An 18,828-nucleotide genomic window follows, 5' to 3' on the forward strand; every position below is an offset into this window, starting at 1 on the left:
TGAACGTGTTCCCGTGTGAGTCAGTGACATCAGCGTGGAGTGGGCGGGGGCTGGAGCAGGACGGCCACCCACGACCCGCTGTGTGAATCCAGCGCCACCTGTCTCCCAGTCTGGAACAGCTTGTGCCTCCTGTCTGTGGGCTACCGTCCCCGTACGGGCCCCGTGGAGCCTCTCCTTCGCTCGGTTTCACACGCTCTGCATGAATCTGACATAAATAAACCTTTTTAGCACTCTAAAATAAGGTTAAGCGCTGTTTGCGTTACAAAAACGAACATCCCAAGCATGCATACCTCACCGCGGTCGATCCCGGAGTGCTACACGTGGTGTGTTCGTTCATCGATTTACCAATCTAATGATCTATTGATCAGTCTCAGCATGGTGGCGGTGGTGGCTGTGACAGTTTTGTGCTCATCGGCCTGTGTGAAGACCATGTGGGACTCTAAAAGTGAGACGAAATCAATGAGAAGTACCTCCTTTGTTCTGGTGACTCAGAGGTTTGAACAGTCAGAGATGAACTAAGAACGAGCCCAACCACACAAACCAATGGCATTTTACATCCAGTCAACATACCTGGAGGAAACTTAATACTCATTGTGACTGATGCATCTCTGCGAAGACATTTCCAAATGTTGATTATGATGCATTCAAGTTTTAGAGGGAATTTGGCTTATTTTAGTTGCCTTGATACGTTGTTTAGTAAGTTTTGCTGTATCTGACTCAGTTTGTACTCTAAAAAACTTTGGGTGATATAAAATCAATTTGAAGTGTAATCAGTCTTTCATTCAGCGTTCACACGTTTTTCTTTTTTAGACTTATAAACGTAAAATTATATATATATATATATATATATATATATATATATATATATATATATATATATATATATATATATATATATATATATATATATATATATATATATATATATATATATATATATATATATATAAATATATATATATGGAGCCAACCATAACTAGAAAAATTTTTTACTACATAAATCTCCATGAATTCATTATTTTAACAATCTCCATGTCATTTCCATGAAATTATAACTGAAGGAAATAAATAAAATCACAAAATGTTTTCAATGACTGTGGAAACCCATATCCACAATCTATTTTGAATTAAAAAGATTATATTTTATGTCCATTTCAATTGTGTTTTATATAAAAAGTCAGACTAAAAAAAGAAAAAAATTGTTGAAGATTGAACAAACGTTCTTGGAGGAGTTTGCAAAAGTAGGTTTCTGACATAATTCAAAATAAAACACATGAAATGTAATTCTTAGAAAAAATCAACAAAAACATTCTTAGCAAACTAAACTAAAAAGAGGTTTTTAGAAACAGGTTTCAGTCTGATCGGTTGGATCAGATTTCAAATGCAGTAGTTTTTCTTCTTGTTTTTGGACATTATATGTGAAGAGCAGTACAAGGTTTTTAATGATGAAGGAGTAAACTATTTCAGGCATCATATAACAGCACCGCTGCAAGATGTGAAGATGGACGTGGTCATGAGCAAAATGTGTTTTTCCACAGTGACAGCTTCTCGTATCGTCTCTATGGCAACTGACGTAGCTTCACCAGATATTGACTACTGAGGCAACAGATGCATTCTCATTACTTGCAAAACAACGGAGCTAAAGATCAGATCTGATCCTTACATTCGACTTGGAAATTTACTACTGGGGAAAAATGTGCAATGGAGCAACGCTTCAAGTCAGATGAGATGGATTCGGATGGAACACAACATCAGTTTTTCATTAATGTCTTCTCATGACAATAGCTATTCTGAGTTGGTGAATTCATCCAATCTCATTTGCATGATTTGATATGATCTGCTCACGCCCTGTCTCTGATGTTTAAGTTTAGAAGTGGACCTTCATAGTGGCATTCAAACGCAATTACACTGAAATACTGTCCCTGTGAATGAAATATGGCATTATAAAGGCCTAGCTGTGGCAATCCACATAAAATGTTGAGTTCTGGCCTCCAACAGTGTTCAAGATTACTAGACTAGACTGTTTGCATTGACACAAATCCAAACACAGGAGTTTTTGACGAGAATTCACCACTCAAAGCATGATTTAAACACTTTAGCCTCAATAACACACGTTTGTATGTAGGACACAGCTCCAGAGTGTTTAGATGTTCATTATAGCTAGTTGCATTGGTGTAAACACAGTTTTTGTTTGTTTTTTTTTATTTTTTAAATGCTTTATTACAGTAATTCAATGCCACAAGAACATGAGGTATTACATATTCACAAGATCAAATTAACATTAGCTGCCAAAGAGAGAGAGAGAAAAGAGAATTACATGCATTCCAGTGTTTTCATTGCTTTTTCATTTTTATTTTTATTTTTTGTTTGTTCCAAGAGATTAACATATAAAATTAAGTTGTTTATAAAATGTGCAACATTTGGTTCACATTGAGCCAACTTTTTCTTATGTATATAAAATTTTCCTAACAAAATAAACAACTGTATAATATGTTGTCCTTTACAAATCAAATTATGGTTTTCTGTATAAAAAACTACATCAAATACACACATTTCTCCCATACACTCAATTTTTCTGTTAATATAGAATTCCAAATCCTTCTATAATAATCTTGAGTAAATACAATGAAAAACAAAAGATGCAAAATAGTTTCTTTTTCTTGACCACAAAATGCACAGGTGCATGAAATATGCATCTTAAATCTTTCCAAAACATGCTTAGCAGGATTAATTCTGTGGAGTATTTTGAAAGACACTTCCTTGATTTTGTTATTGATACAAAACTTATTTGGCAGTTTCCATGCTTTATCTGACAGACATCATGGCTCTGGAAGATGGCTCATTCAGGACAGCTTTAAGAACACATCACCCTCTGCTGGCACGAACACAACCCCGCAGGCTTCAGGACACATCCTCAAAACATGCCAGGGGTTTAGCACATCGACTAAACAATTCAAACAGGAAGAGCTCATCAGAGAGACGGATAATATAAGTGGGAAGGAGGAGTAGGACACGAGATGAAATGAAATCCTGACTCATGGACCATGAGAGACGTCAGCTGGAAGCTTTATTCGTGTTTCTTAACAGCAGCTGCACGCTCTTATCACGTCTCCAGTCATGTGACCGATTAAAAAGCACTTTGTTAAACATCCGAGTCAAATGCACACACCGAAGCACGCTTCCAGATTCTCACGGGATAAGAGTTCTGGAGAACAGCTTCGTGTGTCAGTTCACAGAAAAACTTCCCTGCTGTGCTTCATGGAATTCAGTCAACTAACCCTGAAATACAGTCTTGTTTTTGCTCAATCTGACTCCTTTCAAATCCAACGCCAGCGATGGGAATGAGCTCCTCCCTCCGCCAGCAGCGAGTACAAACCACGCAGAACCACAGCACTGGGGCCAAAGGATCCGGGGCCAGAGCTCCAGTCAGATCCAAGGCTATCGGACATTGCCTAAAAACAGCAACATGTGATTACTGCTCTGCTGTCTGCCCCTAGACAACATACAGTGTGTGCCACAAGAGCATTCAACTAAGACAGTCTGGAAGTGAAACCATTAATGGTTACTTGAAATAAAATAAACATGAACTGAAATAAAGTTATAAAAAAAAAAAATAAACATGACAAAAATATAAAATAAAATCACTAGAACTTCAATTAAAAGGAAACCCTTATGAAACAAAAATATATTGCAATATACTGGAAAATATCATGTAATATATTAGGCATATATTCTTAGATATATTTATATTTTTCCAATATATTGCAATATATTAAAAGCGGCAATCATTTGTATATTTTGCAATATATTATATAATAAATGTATCATCAATATATTATTAAATGTATTCAAAATAAAAAGCGAAAATAATATATTACAATATAATATCACAATATATTTTAAGAAATATATTGGTAAATATATTTTCCTTTCGTAAGGGAAGGAAAATGTAAAATATAAAAATAAAAATACATAAAAAAAAACAGAGCATGATGGAAATAAAACAAGAAGAAAATAAGAAAGAAAAACATAGACTGTAATTGTTCAGTGAATTTGCAATATTCATTAAGCAGATGCATTCATCTGAAGTGACTGAAAAACTGAGTGGCATGAAAATGACATCAAACTGTTTTTGCGGCTGGAGATTCTGAAGTGCCTTTCTTTCGATGATCAGTACACGTAATAAGTTCTGCCGTCATCTTCTCCAAACCCTCCTGCATCCACAAGGACTCATATTCTCTCTCGTGCAAGGTCCCTGTGACACACACATATATATCTCTTGATCTCTATCTACTATAAATGAGCATCCCGCCTCTGAAACATCCTGTGACTCAGATGAGTAGAGGCCAGATGACAGTGTTATCCTTGGACAGATCCTTATTGTCCAGCTGCTCATTTCTCCCACACACTTCTGTCTTCCTGCAGCGCTCCATCTTTCTGCCCCAGGCTCAGTAACCTGAATCAGAGTCTTTCTGGGCCTGTAGCTCGTGTCAGGTCAAGACAGCGCTGTGCAAGCACTTCCAGCTCTGCTGTGATATCAGCAGGAGATACAGAAGGGCAATCGGACAGGAACTGATACAGCAACAGGTCAAGAACAAACAACTAAATACTAACAGACTGTAGTCAGATGTCATTTTTCAGAAATCAAAATGCACTCATCCTCAGGTCATCCAAGATGTAGATGAGTTTGCTTATTGGAACAGATTTGGATTAATTTGCATTGGATTAATTTGCATTTGCATTGCATCACTTGCTCAGCAGTGGATGCTCTACAGTGAATGGGTGCCGTCAGAATGAGAGTAAAGATGTGGTTTACAACTTCAGCTGTAGTTTTGAATGCTCAGAAGAGCAGGCCACTATCCTGCAGAGTTTAGCTTCAGCCCTCATAAAAAAAATTTTCAGCAAAATATTTTCCAGCAATTTTGCTGTTAGCTTTTTTGATGCTGATTCTCAAAGTCCAATGCAAATATATATATATATATATATATATATATATATATATATATATATATATATATATATATATATATATATATATATATATAATTTAAAAAACAAAATTAAATTAAAAAACAAAAAAGTTATATATATATATATATATCTATATATATATATATATATATATATATATATATATATATATATATATATATATATATATATATATATATATATATATATATAATTTAAAAAACAAAATTAAATTAAAAAACAAAAAAGTTTTTTTTTTACCTCACTGACAGAATTTTTTTTCGTTTTAACTATTAACTGTCAACGCACCCCTTTAAAAGGTAGAAGTGAAAACACAACATCCAAACATGTAATTCATTATTTTTTGAAATTGAAATTGCTATCAAACCAAAGCCACATGTCTAAACAAGTTACGTTCCAAATTTCAAGTTTATATGACAAAAATTGAGGTTGCTATGAGTTTTATTTAGGCGTTATTCCTAAAATAACAACCATGTGACACCCTAACTATTGAATTTCTTATTCAGTTTCCTGTCACAAGTTCATGAAATTCTGTTTGCTTTACACACACAAATTAGTTTGCTTTACACACACACACACACACACACACATGTTATATATATATATATATATATATATATATATATATATATATATATATATATATATATATATATATATATATATGTATATTCATTTGTTTTTTTTAATTACAATGAATGTATTACACTATCAGTAAAACATTTGGAATCATTAAGAATTTTTTTATGTTTTATCAAGTCTCCATTTATTTGATCAAAAATACATTAAAAAGCAAGGATCTGAAATATTATTGCCAATTCAGAATAACTGTTTTCTAATTTATTATATTTTAAAATGTAATTTATTCATATCCCAGTTTCTTCTCCTTCTGTGTTAATATGTATTTGGAGAATCATCTGAGAGAATGATGATACTGAGTTTTAGTACAGATAACTGCAAAGCATGCACTTCTACCCAAATGAGACATGATAGATTTGACGGGTTAAGGTCTTTTGCAGCAGATGCCGTCTCTTGCCCTTTCCGAGCTGTGTTGGGGCTCGTTTTCGATGTCCCCCCTAATTAAATCGGGATCTGTGACTGTGAGATGCTTCCCAAACCAATTAGCTGTGCTAGCAGCAGATTGCTGTGTGAATCATCTCCTCTGCTCCTCTGCTCCTCTCTGACGCCCCGTGGCCCCGCAGCAGACGGAGAGAGGCGAGGAACACACAACTGAGCATCTGACACCCGCCAGACAGATAACACACAAACACACCTTCAGAGTCCCACTTAATATTTATTTTTTGTGTATAGAAAGAACAGCATTTATTTAATTCATATTTTGGAGTTGTTTTACTGTCACTTATGAACTGTTTTTATTTCTTAATCCTTAATATCTTAATCCAAATATATACATTTATTCTACAATAAAAAAGGCTACTTTAGCAACATTAAATGTTGGCATAGTGACATTATTTTATGACAATCGAGCACCCCATTCTCAGTATTGTAATGTGAAAAATACTGATATATTATTTAAAATAATTATTTACATTTACATTTATGCATTTAGGAAACACATTTATCTAAACCCATTTATTTATGAAGTAAATGAAGTATAATAAGTATACCTAATTATTTGCTGTGCTTTACCCTGGTTTAAAAAACAAACAAATGTTGAAATGAGAATGATATTAACAATCAACCATATGATTGTTATTGTAAGAATAAGGAGAAGAACAAAAAGCCCTCAAAAGTGAAAGCCCTGGATGTTAATGTAATGAGAATTGCAAATCAAATCAAATGGCATTTCAAGCAGGAATTTGAAGTTTGTAGCCATTTGTGAAAAATGTAGGATATAATAGGATCTTATGCATATACAATGAATTCCTTTGAAATGGCATGTTGTGATGACAGTGTGCTATTTCAAACTCATCATTTGTGAAATGCCAGTATCATTGGCTGTGACTCACGTCTCTCTGTAGTGTCCCACTGGTGTGATTCTGGAGCATTACACACGCTGAGCACCTGAAGACAGAGCAGTGCTTTCAACAGGCAAACACACACGACTCAGGCTGGATTTCTAAATCTGAGTTGATTTTGAAATTAAGTTCATTTTACTCTGTTTGCAACAGGATATCATTTTAGTTTAGAAAATATTATGTATTTATTTATTTTGGCACAATAACGTGTGTCAAATTGTTTTCAGCTGTGTTCTGCCAGACATGAAGAAGACAGGCCACAGAACAGCAAAGAGAGTAAACAGGAAGTATTTCCCCCACCAGCATCCAAACCACTATCTACATGGAGACAGTGTGGTGTCTCCTGCAGTGTCAGTAGATCTCATGCAGTATCAAAGGACTCACTTTTACATTAAAGGAGTCATTTTTGTTTTAGCTGGAGTTCCCCTATTTATAAGGTTTCTTGCATAAAAAACATCTCTCTGACACTTTGATGAAAATGCTGTTTTGCTGCTGTTCCTTTAAGACTTCTGTATGTAAATGACCTGCACTTCCATTCAAAAGATTGCTGATGGTAAGACATAATGTTTTGAAAAAAAGTCTCTTCTGCTCACAAAGGCTGCATTTATTTGATAAAAAATACAGTATAAACAGTAATATTGTGAAATATTATTAAAATTTCAAATAAATAATGTCTATTTGAATATATTTTCAAATGTAATTAACTCCTGTGATGCAAAGTTGAATTTTCAGCATCATTACTGCAGCCTTCAGTGTCCCATGATCCTTCAGAAATCAGTCTAAGCTGATTTGCTTAGACTGAAACATTTATTATTATTATCCATTTACTTTGCAGAGGTGTCATATTTGGTTTGAGATGCACTTCAAACTCATTTCTTTCTCCTGGGCTTTGATCCTCACTGAATCCAGACGTATGGGCCCTGTGGGGTCACTTGCATTATGTGACAAAGCCCTGTAATTTCAAAGCACTTGTAACATGATTTTTCCCAAAGAATGATGTTGATGATATCAGTCCAGTAAGTGTTCTTCTTGAAATATTATATAAAAGTTATTCTTATGTTTACTTTATAAAGACAGTCAAGTACAAAGACACACGTCCAATGACCTGAATGTTTTTGCAGTGATACTAAAAATGTATAAACTATCAATCAGACGACAGAAGGCATGTTTGTGTACAACAGGGATTTCTGCAATTTAGAGACCTTAGAAATGTGCATAGTATTGTTGATTAGCTGGAGGAGCTGACTGAGTCATACAAAAATGCCATAAGTATTTGCACTGTTTGATGTCAGTGTGTTTGGGAATATTCAAATCTCTTTAATTTTTTTTACCCCTTATATGTTTGGTTTTACAGATGAATCACTTCTACTGGAGATCCACGAGCTGCAGTCATGTGTTGGGTTTCTGATCTGCATCATCCACATTAATGTCATGTTATAATTAAAAGTTGTCAATTATAGTAAAATGTGATTTTAATCAAAATTTAATAAAAAAATAATAATAATAATAATAATAATTCTCCATTGTTGAAAATGGTTGCATATTTAAGGCCCATTCACACCTTGCAAGGTTGATAACTAACTGTACACTGTACAGTATTACAACTATACAGTTTTAATAATCATTCTAATTATGTGAGAACAGCAGAGTCCACACCACAATTATAATGATAACGGTTTATAGAAATAATATTGTTGGAATCACAGAATTTCAAGAGATGAATGCAGAATGCAGACTATTTCTTGCAATTCTTAGTTCAAACTCATACCACCAAATAAAAAAGAAAGGTATTTGGGACTTTTCATCTCATAGTTTAGACTTTTCTTCTCAGAATTTAGAGTTTATTTCACTCAGTTACGACTTATAAAGTCACAATTCTAAATTTAATTCATAAAATAAGAACTTGGACTGTATATTTAAATAGCATTGCTGGTGAAGCAGACTTAACCTTACTTATTGTAATGTTAACTTCTAAAAGAGTGGTTCATTCATAAATTCATACGATCTTACCTTCAAGGTGTGTAAATACAAACCGGAAGACTGAAAAGGGGCGGGGCTAGAATTTAATGATCACTGCGCCTTTAAGTCTCAGCTCTGACAGACACGTGGTTCCATCCGGCAGCTTCCTGTTTTGAATTATTACGGAGAGCTCGGATCTCCGCAGACGAAAGCGCACGAGCATCCGACTAATGATAATTTCTATGATCAGTTACCAGTCTATTATCATCCCTTAAGCCTGATCGGACCAATATTATTATTATTATTATCATTATAATCTGATTTTACGCAGGATTTGCTGAACAGCTGGATCGTAAGTACTGGTTTTAGTTCACATGTATGCAAAAGAAGGCGCATACTTGTGCTGTATGACGTAAACAATGACTTACATGGATGCCACATGTCTTTCAGTACTAGTTCATCTGTATAATGACACTAGATTATTCTGATCCATGTGAAACTGCTTGTGCATTTAAAATGATGCTGATCACAGGGCAGTGAGATTAGGTGGTAAACACCAGAAGGCTCATGACTACCCTTTTGTTCGGACTGCACACATCTGTGTTTTCATTTACATTGCTGAACAGCCTCAGTGTGTGCTGGATGAATAGAGGCTCGCTCTGAATGTGTGTGTCCTCAGGAACAATCATCACCTCACTGGATGCTGAGCTGTTGTCCTCTCTAACAATCATCTGGACAGACCTCTGGACACAGGTTAGAGATTTTGTTGTTTACGTCATGAGTGAATGTCTTCTTCACAAAATGTGGAGACTTTTAATCTGTGCTAAGGTGTGTACAGTATATCACATTTCAATAAAAGCCAAAAATATACTCATGAGATGAGGGGAGCCCACTGTCAGATCTATAGCCTATCAGTGGATGAGCCTCTATGAGGTAGATAGTCTGCACGAATATTTTACTATTATTCATTTATCATTGTACTTTTTATTAATTATTAGCAGTTATTTTTATGCTTTAAGTTTTTGATTTAATTTTATATTGTTTAAGTAATTTAATTTTCTTTTGTCATGTTTCTTTAAATAGTTATGTATTTTAATTAAATTGTCATTTGTCCTTTTTAAATATTTCAATTTATTTATTTACATGTATTTTTCAATAATTGTATTTAATTAAACTTTTGAATATTGTAGTATTTCTACCTAAATTAAAGTTATTTGCCAAGACATTTTATTATTATTTTTTTTTGTTTTTTGTAAGACTTCATTTACTGAAATCAGTTTTAACAGTTTAAGTTCGTAACAAGTAAAAGTAGGTTGACTGAGACAGACAGACAAATATATACCACAGACAGACAGACAGACAGATAGATAGATAGATAGATAGATAGATTGACAGACAGATAGATACAGATAAACAGATCGAAAGAGAGATAGATTGACAGACAGACAGATATATTGAAAGACAGACACACAGATAGACAGACAGATTGACTGACATATAGATAGACAGACGTATATATTGAAAGACAGACACACAGATAGACAGACAGACAGACAGACAGACAGATAGATAGATAGATAGACAGATAGATATATTAACAGACAGACAGATAGACAGATATATTAACAGACATACAAACAGACAGACAGACAGACGATAGACAGACGATAGACAGACACAGATAGACAGACAGACGATAGACAGACAGACAGATGATAGACAGACAGACGATAGACAGACAGATGATAGACAGACAGACGATAGACAGACAGACAGATGATAGACAGACAGACAGACGACAGACAGACATACAGACGATAGACAGACAGACAGACAGACGATAGACAGACAGACGATAGACAGACAGATGATAGACAGACAGACAGACGACAGACAGACGATAGACAGACAGACAGACAGACGATAGACAGACAGACGATAGATAGACAGACAGACAGACAGATGATAGACAGACAGACAATAGACAGACAGACAGACGATAGACAGACAGACAGACAGACAGACGATAGACAGACAGACAATAGACAGACAGACAGACGATAGACAGACAGACAGACAGACAGACAGACAGACGATAGACAGACAGACAGACCATAGACAGACAGACAGACAGACGATAGACAGACAGACAGACGATAGACAGACAGACAGACAGACGATAGACAGACAGACAGACGATAGACAGACAGACAGACGATAGACAGACAGACGATAGACAGACAGATGATAGACAGACAGACAGACGACAGACAGACGACAGACAGACAGACAGACAGACGATAGACAGACAGACGATAGATAGACAGACAGACAGACAGATGATAGACAGACAGACAATAGACAGACAGACAGACGATAGACAGACAGACAGACAGACGACAGACAGACGACAGACAGACAGACAGACAGACGATAGACAGACAGACGATAGATAGACAGACAGACAGACAGATGATAGACAGACAGACAATAGACAGACAGACAGACGATAGACAGACAGACAGACAGACAGACAGACAGACAGACAGACGATAGACAGACAGACAGACCATAGACAGACAGACAGACAGACGATAGACAGACAGACAGACGATAGACAGACAGACAGACGATAGACAGACAGACGATAGACAGACAGACGATAGACAGACAGACGATAGACAGACAGACAGATAGATAGACAGACAGACAGACAGACAGACAGACGATAGACAGACAGACGATAGACAAACAGATATATTAACAGACAGACAGACAGACAGACAGAGCAGTTGAAGGGCTTTGGCAGTTCAAAATTCAAATGTTTAAATAAATACAAGTATTATGAGCAAATCAAATAAACAATTAACAAAATGGGAGACTATTCATGAAACTTCTGAGTTGAAATATTAGTTTGAAATCAAAGGGAAGTGTTGATGTGTAGATATAGATTGTAGTGCAAGAAGTGCTTATCAGAAACAGGAAGATCAGCTGAGTGTGTAACAGGAACCCCTCGGGCGTGTCGTTGTGAATGTGTTTGAGCAGTCAGACATCAGACCCAACAAAAGACGCTGGGATGTCTGCCGTGAGGACAGAAGATGCTGCTGACGGGAGGAGCACAGCTAACGGACGAGGAGTGTGTGACGAGAGAGGCGTCACCGTCCTCAGGTACACGAGACTCTGTAAGAACATGCTTGAAGTGTGCTCTGTCCAGTGCTGTTACTCTCGAAGCTAACAAAAATCATTTGAAAAATCATCAAAAGATAAATATTATAAATAATACTAAACCAACAGTTACCAAAGTCTGAATGTCATCTCATCCCTACAGCCCTACAGATCTCTCCGAGATGTTGGCGGCAGGAACCAAAGAAGTTCACGAGAAGGCCGAAAACACCGAGTTTGTCAAAGACTTCCTGAAGGGACGCATCCGCAAAGAGCTCTTTAAGGTACATGGATCAATATAGAAACGATATTTATTGGCAAATAATGTGCTGGGATTTATATATTATTTTATCATATTAAACTTTAGTATGTATTACTTTTGAAGGATGATTTTTGTCTGGCAGATGATAAAACGGGTAAAATCCCTAATAATGCATCACATAGCCAGGAATGAAAACTAAAAATAAAACCATAAAATAAAACATCAACTGAAATAAAACATTTAGAAGATGTATTTTAAAAATTATTTTATTTTAACTAGTTGCCAAGATGTAATAAATCTTCACATATTTTACTATTATTTATATACTATTATAGTATTTATAATTTTTCTGAAATAGCTTCTATTTTTATATTAATTTTTTTTTAATTTAGTTTAACCTAAAGTAACTTTATGTGGTTTTGTCATGTTGTTGTTATTATTGTTCATATTTCTATTTATCTTTCATTTATTTAATATTATTTTTTTATATATATAATTTACACACTTTACCTAAAATGATTTAGGTTATTTGCAAGGGCAACATTTGTCTAATTTTAAGTTTCTCCATTACATTTACTGTATTTCATGTAAACTAAAACAAGACGGTTAATTTGACTTGACCGTGGTATGGTGATTTGTGTGTGTGTCATCAGCTCGGTCACGTGGCTTTGTTCTTCACGTATTCTGCGCTGGAAGAGCAGATAGAGAGAAATAAAGAGCATCCTCACTTGGCGGCGCTCTACTTCCCCCATGAGCTGCACCGGCGGGACGCTCTGGCTCGGGATCTGAGGTACTTCTACGGCGAGGACTGGCAGAACCAGATCAGCATCTCTCCCGCCACTCAGCGTTACGTGGAGCGCATCCGGCAGATCGGCCGGGACCAGCCCGCGCTTCTCGTGGCTCACGCTTACACCCGCTACATGGGCGACCTCTCGGGCGGCCAGGTGCTGAGGAAGGTGGCCCAGCGCGCCATGAAGCTGCCGCACACAGGAGAAGGCCTCAACTTCTACCAGTTCGACAGCATCCACAGCGCCAAGGCCTTCAAACAGCTGTACCGCAGCCGGATGAACGAGCTGGAGCTGGACGCACTCACCAAGCAGAAGATCGTGGAGGAAGCCGTCCTGGCCTTTCAGTTCAACATGGAGGTGAGCAGCGCTGCAGAAGAAGAAGCTGTTTCAGGCGCAGTTTAAAAAGGGTCCTATAATCCTTTTATCATTTCGTGTGGTCTTCTTTAGCTTTTTGCCAGTTTTTTTATGCACCAAAAATATATATCAAAATGACAATCAAAAAGGAATCAGTGATTTAGTTTATTAATTCAAATTTGAAATTAAATAGACATAAATAGATACAATTATTTATTTATTTATTTATGCATTTTGTGTGTGTGTGTGTGTGTGTGCGTATATCTGCGTGTGTGTATATATATATATAATATTAATAACATTAATACAATTTTATATATATATATATATATATATATATATATATATATATATATATATATATATATATAAATTATATGAAATTATATATATATATATATATATATATATATATATATATATATATATATATATTTCACAATGTATTGGTAATTTTATTTAAAAATTCCCTTTTTTCGTAGACATAAAATATATGTATATATATTAAATTTAAATGGACGTAAATATATGAAATTAAGTATTTATGTACTATTATAATTTTCTAATTTTTACATTATATTGGTAATTTTATTTAAAAAATTTTCATTTACAATTTCAGAATTATATAATTATATCATTTACAATTATATATGTAAGTATATAAAAATGTATAAGTTTATTTTATTATTTCAAAATAATTTTTTCACATATTTACAGTGTATTGGTAATTTGTATTTCTAAGTTTACATTTATTAATTGGTTTGTTTGTTATATTTACCTACATTTAAAAATGTTGAACCTGCCACCACATTTTTTTTGTTTGATGTTTAAAGCAATTTATTATTATTATTATTATAGTAATTATTATTATTATTATTATTATTATTTATTAAAATTAACATACATTATAATTATATATATATATATATATATATATATATATATATATATATATATATATATATATATATATATATATATATATATTATAATTTTTACTATTTTGTTGTCAAAGGGATAAGGCAAAGTTTGTTCTAAATTAAAATTATTAAATGCAATTTTAAAATATATCTACCTTTCAAATGCACATTGTATTTAATGTGCTATATTTTAAAATGATAAATTATTGATGAACAGTGATGAAGTATCCTAATGTTTTTCATCATTGATATGTTCTGAACGGATGATAAGGTTGGATTCCTCTGATAGGAGTGCTTTAAAGCCTAGTGTTGATGATTAATTCAGGATCTGCTGTTTGTGACTCGGCTCATTACATCTGCACTTCCTCTGAGGATCTTCACTAACACTGAATGAATGAAAGCATTGGGCCACTGATGATCACACTCTCTGTGTTCGACTGAACCCGCTGTCACTGTGTTAATATCACTTCAGTGAGTCTGTGCTGCTCTGTGTGCCTTGAGTTTCATCCGGCAGCAGATGCACACTTACACCTCACAGCAGACTACAGTCCAGCTCTGAAATTAAATGGACAAAACTGGCCAGCTTCTTTCAGAAAGCATTTGATTGTTTGCAGTGAGATGGGATTGAATGTTTTTATGTAACACCACACTCATGACAGTCAGCTTTACAATAAGTGCTTGTCATTTCCTCAGTGCTCACTCATTGTTCCCCGTCATCTCTTACTGATGATTACCTCCTTTTGTGCTGCATGCAGATCTTTGGAGAACTAGAGGAGGCTGGAAAAACCCTTCAGGACGATGTTTTGGATGCCGCTCCTGTTCATGGAGAGATGCAAGGAGACATCAGCCAGTGTCCTTACTATGCGGCCAAAATGGGTAAACTAGCACGACAAGATTATCACCCTGAAATAATAACAATTAAAAAAAGAATTATTTTTATTATTATTATTTATGTATTTATTTATTTTAATGGCTTTTTTTCCTTTGGAGGTCTAGGAGTACCACTTAAACATGAAGGAATAAGTGATTCAGTCTATTAATAAAAAAAAAAAAAAAAAAAAACTTTTTAATTTTGAAATTCAATAGACTTATAAATATATATTAAATTATTTCATGTTAAATATTATTATTTAATATTATTGTATTATTTTTTCATATTTTAAAATTTCATTGGCAATTTTTTAATAAAAAAAACTGCATTTAATTATTTTGTTTTATATAACAATTTATTTATTTATTATTATGTCAGTAATTGAATTTCTACATTTGCATACTTATGGTTCTCTGACAGTGGTTAATGGTCACATGACACAAGTAAACCCATAAAATGATAAACCTTTTTTTGTGTATGTTTTATTTTAATTTTTTTAAGTGAATATTTGATAATTATAGTGAACTATAAATGAACTATAAATGAAACTATTTACAAAACCCTTCCTTAAACCTAAGAAATGAAACTGCTGATGTAATTGCATGTGCTGTGTTTCAGCTGCCAGCGATGGATCATCTTACATTTGTCAAATGGCCATGACCGTGCTTAAAAATCCTTCCGGTCAAGTCCTATTGGCCGCCTGGATCGCTGCTCTAGCCGGATTGGCTGCTTGGTACCTCATGTGACCTGCTGTTACCCAATGAGAGGAGAGATAATAGACGAGAACAAATAGTTTGTTCTGCTTTAAAGTCGCGAGGCATTTCAATGCATTTCCCTTTTAGTGCATCCCATCTGCCCCCTTGTTCTTGGGTAAGCGTGATTAATTCTGAATGTATGAACATTGCATATTAGTTTATGCATAGTGGGTGATTGTGGGAGTCGTTACTGCTTCACATGGCAGTGTTGATGAAGTAAGAAGAGTAAATCAGCCAAAAATGAAACTTTACTGAAATTGAATGGGTGCCGCCATCAGAATGATTCCAAACAGCTGAAAAAAAATCCAAAAAAAATCCATCCCGTTTTCCTCTCACATCATATTTATTATCTGTGCATATTTCTCACCTGATTCAGACAGACTTTATGCAGTATTATGGCGTATGGACTCATACAAATGTCTTCATGATGGATTTGTTTCTTACAAACACTTTTTTTTTTCATTCATTGATGGACTGAAGTGATGTGAATTGTGATGTATTTATCAGATGTTTGGACTCTCATTCTGACGGCACCCATTCACTGCAGAGCATCCACTGATGAACAAGTGATGCAATGCAATACATACTCTACGAAAGTATGTAAATGCAAATGCTTATGTGTCTTCAACACCCAGTTTCTCTTCGGTTTGATGAGACAGACAAGTAAAGGAAACTCTGTCGCCCCTTTTGAGGTTCAATATCGCAAAAGTAACATAAATGTGGGTATACAAAAGGGTGAGGCACATGCAAAACATTTGCAAACTTGTGCAGAGTATGTTTATGCAAATAAGTACGTGATTTAATTGGCTCATTTCTCAAGCTTGCTCTCAAATGAGATATGCTATGCATACATGCAGCATTTACAAAGAAAAGCTGCACTTCTGCAGGCGTCGTGTCAGGAGGTGACTGGCACAGCGGTTCATGAAGAAAAGCCTTTTTGAAGAGGTTTAGAAGAAGAATTGCACATTAAGGTATTTTTTTGTCTCATTATATGATCTATTACAGACCGGCATTCAGGGTTATTCTACACAGACGGTTTAAGCACAATATTTATGGATTTTGGTTTCAGTGATGTTGCCAAAATGTTTCCTATGGAAGCCCATTTTCACCACTGCATAAAAAAAAAAGGTATTTTTTTCTATTTTGTTTTTCCTCTCACAATTGCACATTTACATCTCGCAATTTTATTTTATTTTTTTCTCAGTATTTCGGGATATAAATTGTTAATTGTTGAGGGCAAAAAATATATATCGTAATTCTTTTTTTTTTTTTCTTGCAACATAGTTTTATTCGTAATTCGCGTAATTTCGCAATACGCAACTTAATTTCAACAGAATTGCGTTAAATAAAATCACAGTTTTGAGAAAAAAAATTGTTGCTGCTGTGTTTCTATCATGCAATTTTGACGTTACGACTCGTAATTGTACGTTTATATCGCGCAAATCTGAAAAAATTCGCCATTACCTTTTTTAAGTTTTATTCGGTGGCTTGAGCTTTCATAGTTTTCACTAGTGGTTGACCTGAGACTAGTTTTTAAATGGCCAATGATGTCTAGAAGGCATAAATAACCAATAAGCCGATATTAGGTGAATATTTGAAAGCAATTAAAACAGTGCTGAATTACTGTACTGTATTTGTACAAGCTAGAATATTTTTAGCTGATACATTGATCTGAAATTATTAACACTTTACAATAAGATTCATTAGTTAACATGAACTAAGCCTGAACAATACTTTTACAGTATTTGTTCATCTTAGTTCATGTTAATCTACCAATGCATTATATAAATCAACGGTTGTGCTTGTTAACATTAGTTAATGCGCTGTAACTGCATTTTCATTTACAAAGACTAATAACTACTGTAATAAATGAATTGTTCATTGTTTAATACATTAACTAATTGAACCTTATTGTAAAGTGTTAGCATTAACATCTATGGTTGCTATAATTTCATGAAAAGGAGACTTCTGGATGGTTTCGTTCCCGTAGATGTTAGATATTAACACACTAACATGTGCAATGTCCACCAAGGCACTGTGACATGATGCATTTGAAAAGGATTGTGGGGTTTGTGTATCCGTCCTCCTTTACTGAGGCATGTGTTTGTTAATGAACAGTATTTCTCTCAAAGACGTATATGATTTAGTTTTATATGAGAGCTAACACAAGCACATCATTTTACTGATGAATACTGTTCTTGAAGTGTTTCGTGTAAAACCAAATCCATGGACTTGGGCTTTTTGAACCAAAGGAAGTGTTACTTTGCATTACTAATCAGATCATAAAATCCATCGACTGCAAAGGCATGTCAGTATTTTGTTGTGTTTGGGTTTTAAGCACATTTTGTATTTTGAGTTACTGAAACATTTGTATTTTTTTAAAGCACATTGATAGGAATGCTGTTGATATGAAATACAGTGTTTTATTTAGACATTTCCTGTGTAGTTAAACATTTATCATATTCTCAATACTGTATTTTAAGGTTTAGAAAAGTGTTTTGGGAGTGTTTTTTTCACCTCCAGCTCCGTGTTCACTGTAATGAGTAATAAATTCACAACTGTGCTACATTCAGTGTTTGTCCATGTTTTATTTGAATCATTTTTACACACTTTATTTAGGGGAAAAACAGGATTGAGGATGATTATGGTTCGCAATTGTAAATGTAAGTATGCAGTAAAGATTAAACTTTATTACGTGTAAAATTGTCCTTTTAAATGTATATGTTTTTCAGGCATATTCTGGCAGCATCTACCAGTCTGTGTTTCATATTTAACAAATTTTGCAT

General features: G+C 34.5%; 1 protein-coding gene across 3 annotated transcripts; it reads left to right on the forward strand.

Moving 5' to 3' along the window:
• Nucleotides 1–9,098: 9,098 nt before the first annotated feature.
• Nucleotides 9,099–18,610, forward strand: LOC113051676 (heme oxygenase 2-like). 3 transcript variants are annotated; one of them, XM_026215635.1, is made up of 7 exons: nucleotides 9,099–9,282; nucleotides 9,610–9,683; nucleotides 11,976–12,098; nucleotides 12,259–12,376; nucleotides 13,008–13,499; nucleotides 15,172–15,292; nucleotides 15,906–18,610. In XM_026215635.1, the coding sequence occupies exons 3-7, from the start codon at nucleotides 12,007–12,009 to the stop codon at nucleotides 16,031–16,033; spliced, it is 951 nt and encodes a 316-aa protein (XP_026071420.1). In that variant the 5' UTR covers nucleotides 9,099–9,282; nucleotides 9,610–9,683; nucleotides 11,976–12,006; the 3' UTR covers nucleotides 16,034–18,610. The 3 variants fall into 3 exon arrangements, with proteins under 3 accessions (XP_026071420.1, XP_026071428.1, XP_026071411.1); XM_026215643.1 differs by lacking the exons at nucleotides 9,099–9,282; nucleotides 9,610–9,683 and having other exon boundaries at nucleotides 11,700–12,112; XM_026215626.1 differs by lacking the exons at nucleotides 9,099–9,282; nucleotides 9,610–9,683 and having other exon boundaries at nucleotides 11,700–12,098.
• Nucleotides 18,611–18,828: the final 218 nt, after the last annotated feature.

Source organism: Carassius auratus, chromosome 3 (genome assembly GCF_003368295.1).
Source record: "Carassius auratus strain Wakin chromosome 3, ASM336829v1, whole genome shotgun sequence".
Taxonomy (NCBI): Eukaryota; Metazoa; Chordata; class Actinopteri; order Cypriniformes; family Cyprinidae; genus Carassius; species Carassius auratus.

Excerpts from the sequence above, each read along its gene's own strand:
- LOC113051676 (XM_026215626.1), top strand. The coding sequence starts at position 11,962 with ATGTGTTTGAGCAGTCAGACATCAGACCCAACAAAAGACGCTGGGATG. Across the intron at positions 12,377-13,007 it reads TCCGCAAAGAGCTCTTTAAG|CTCGGTCACGTGGCTTTGTT; the intron begins GTACATGGATCA and ends GTGTGTCATCAG. Across the intron at positions 15,293-15,905 it reads TTACTATGCGGCCAAAATGG|CTGCCAGCGATGGATCATCT; the intron begins GTAAACTAGCAC and ends GCTGTGTTTCAG.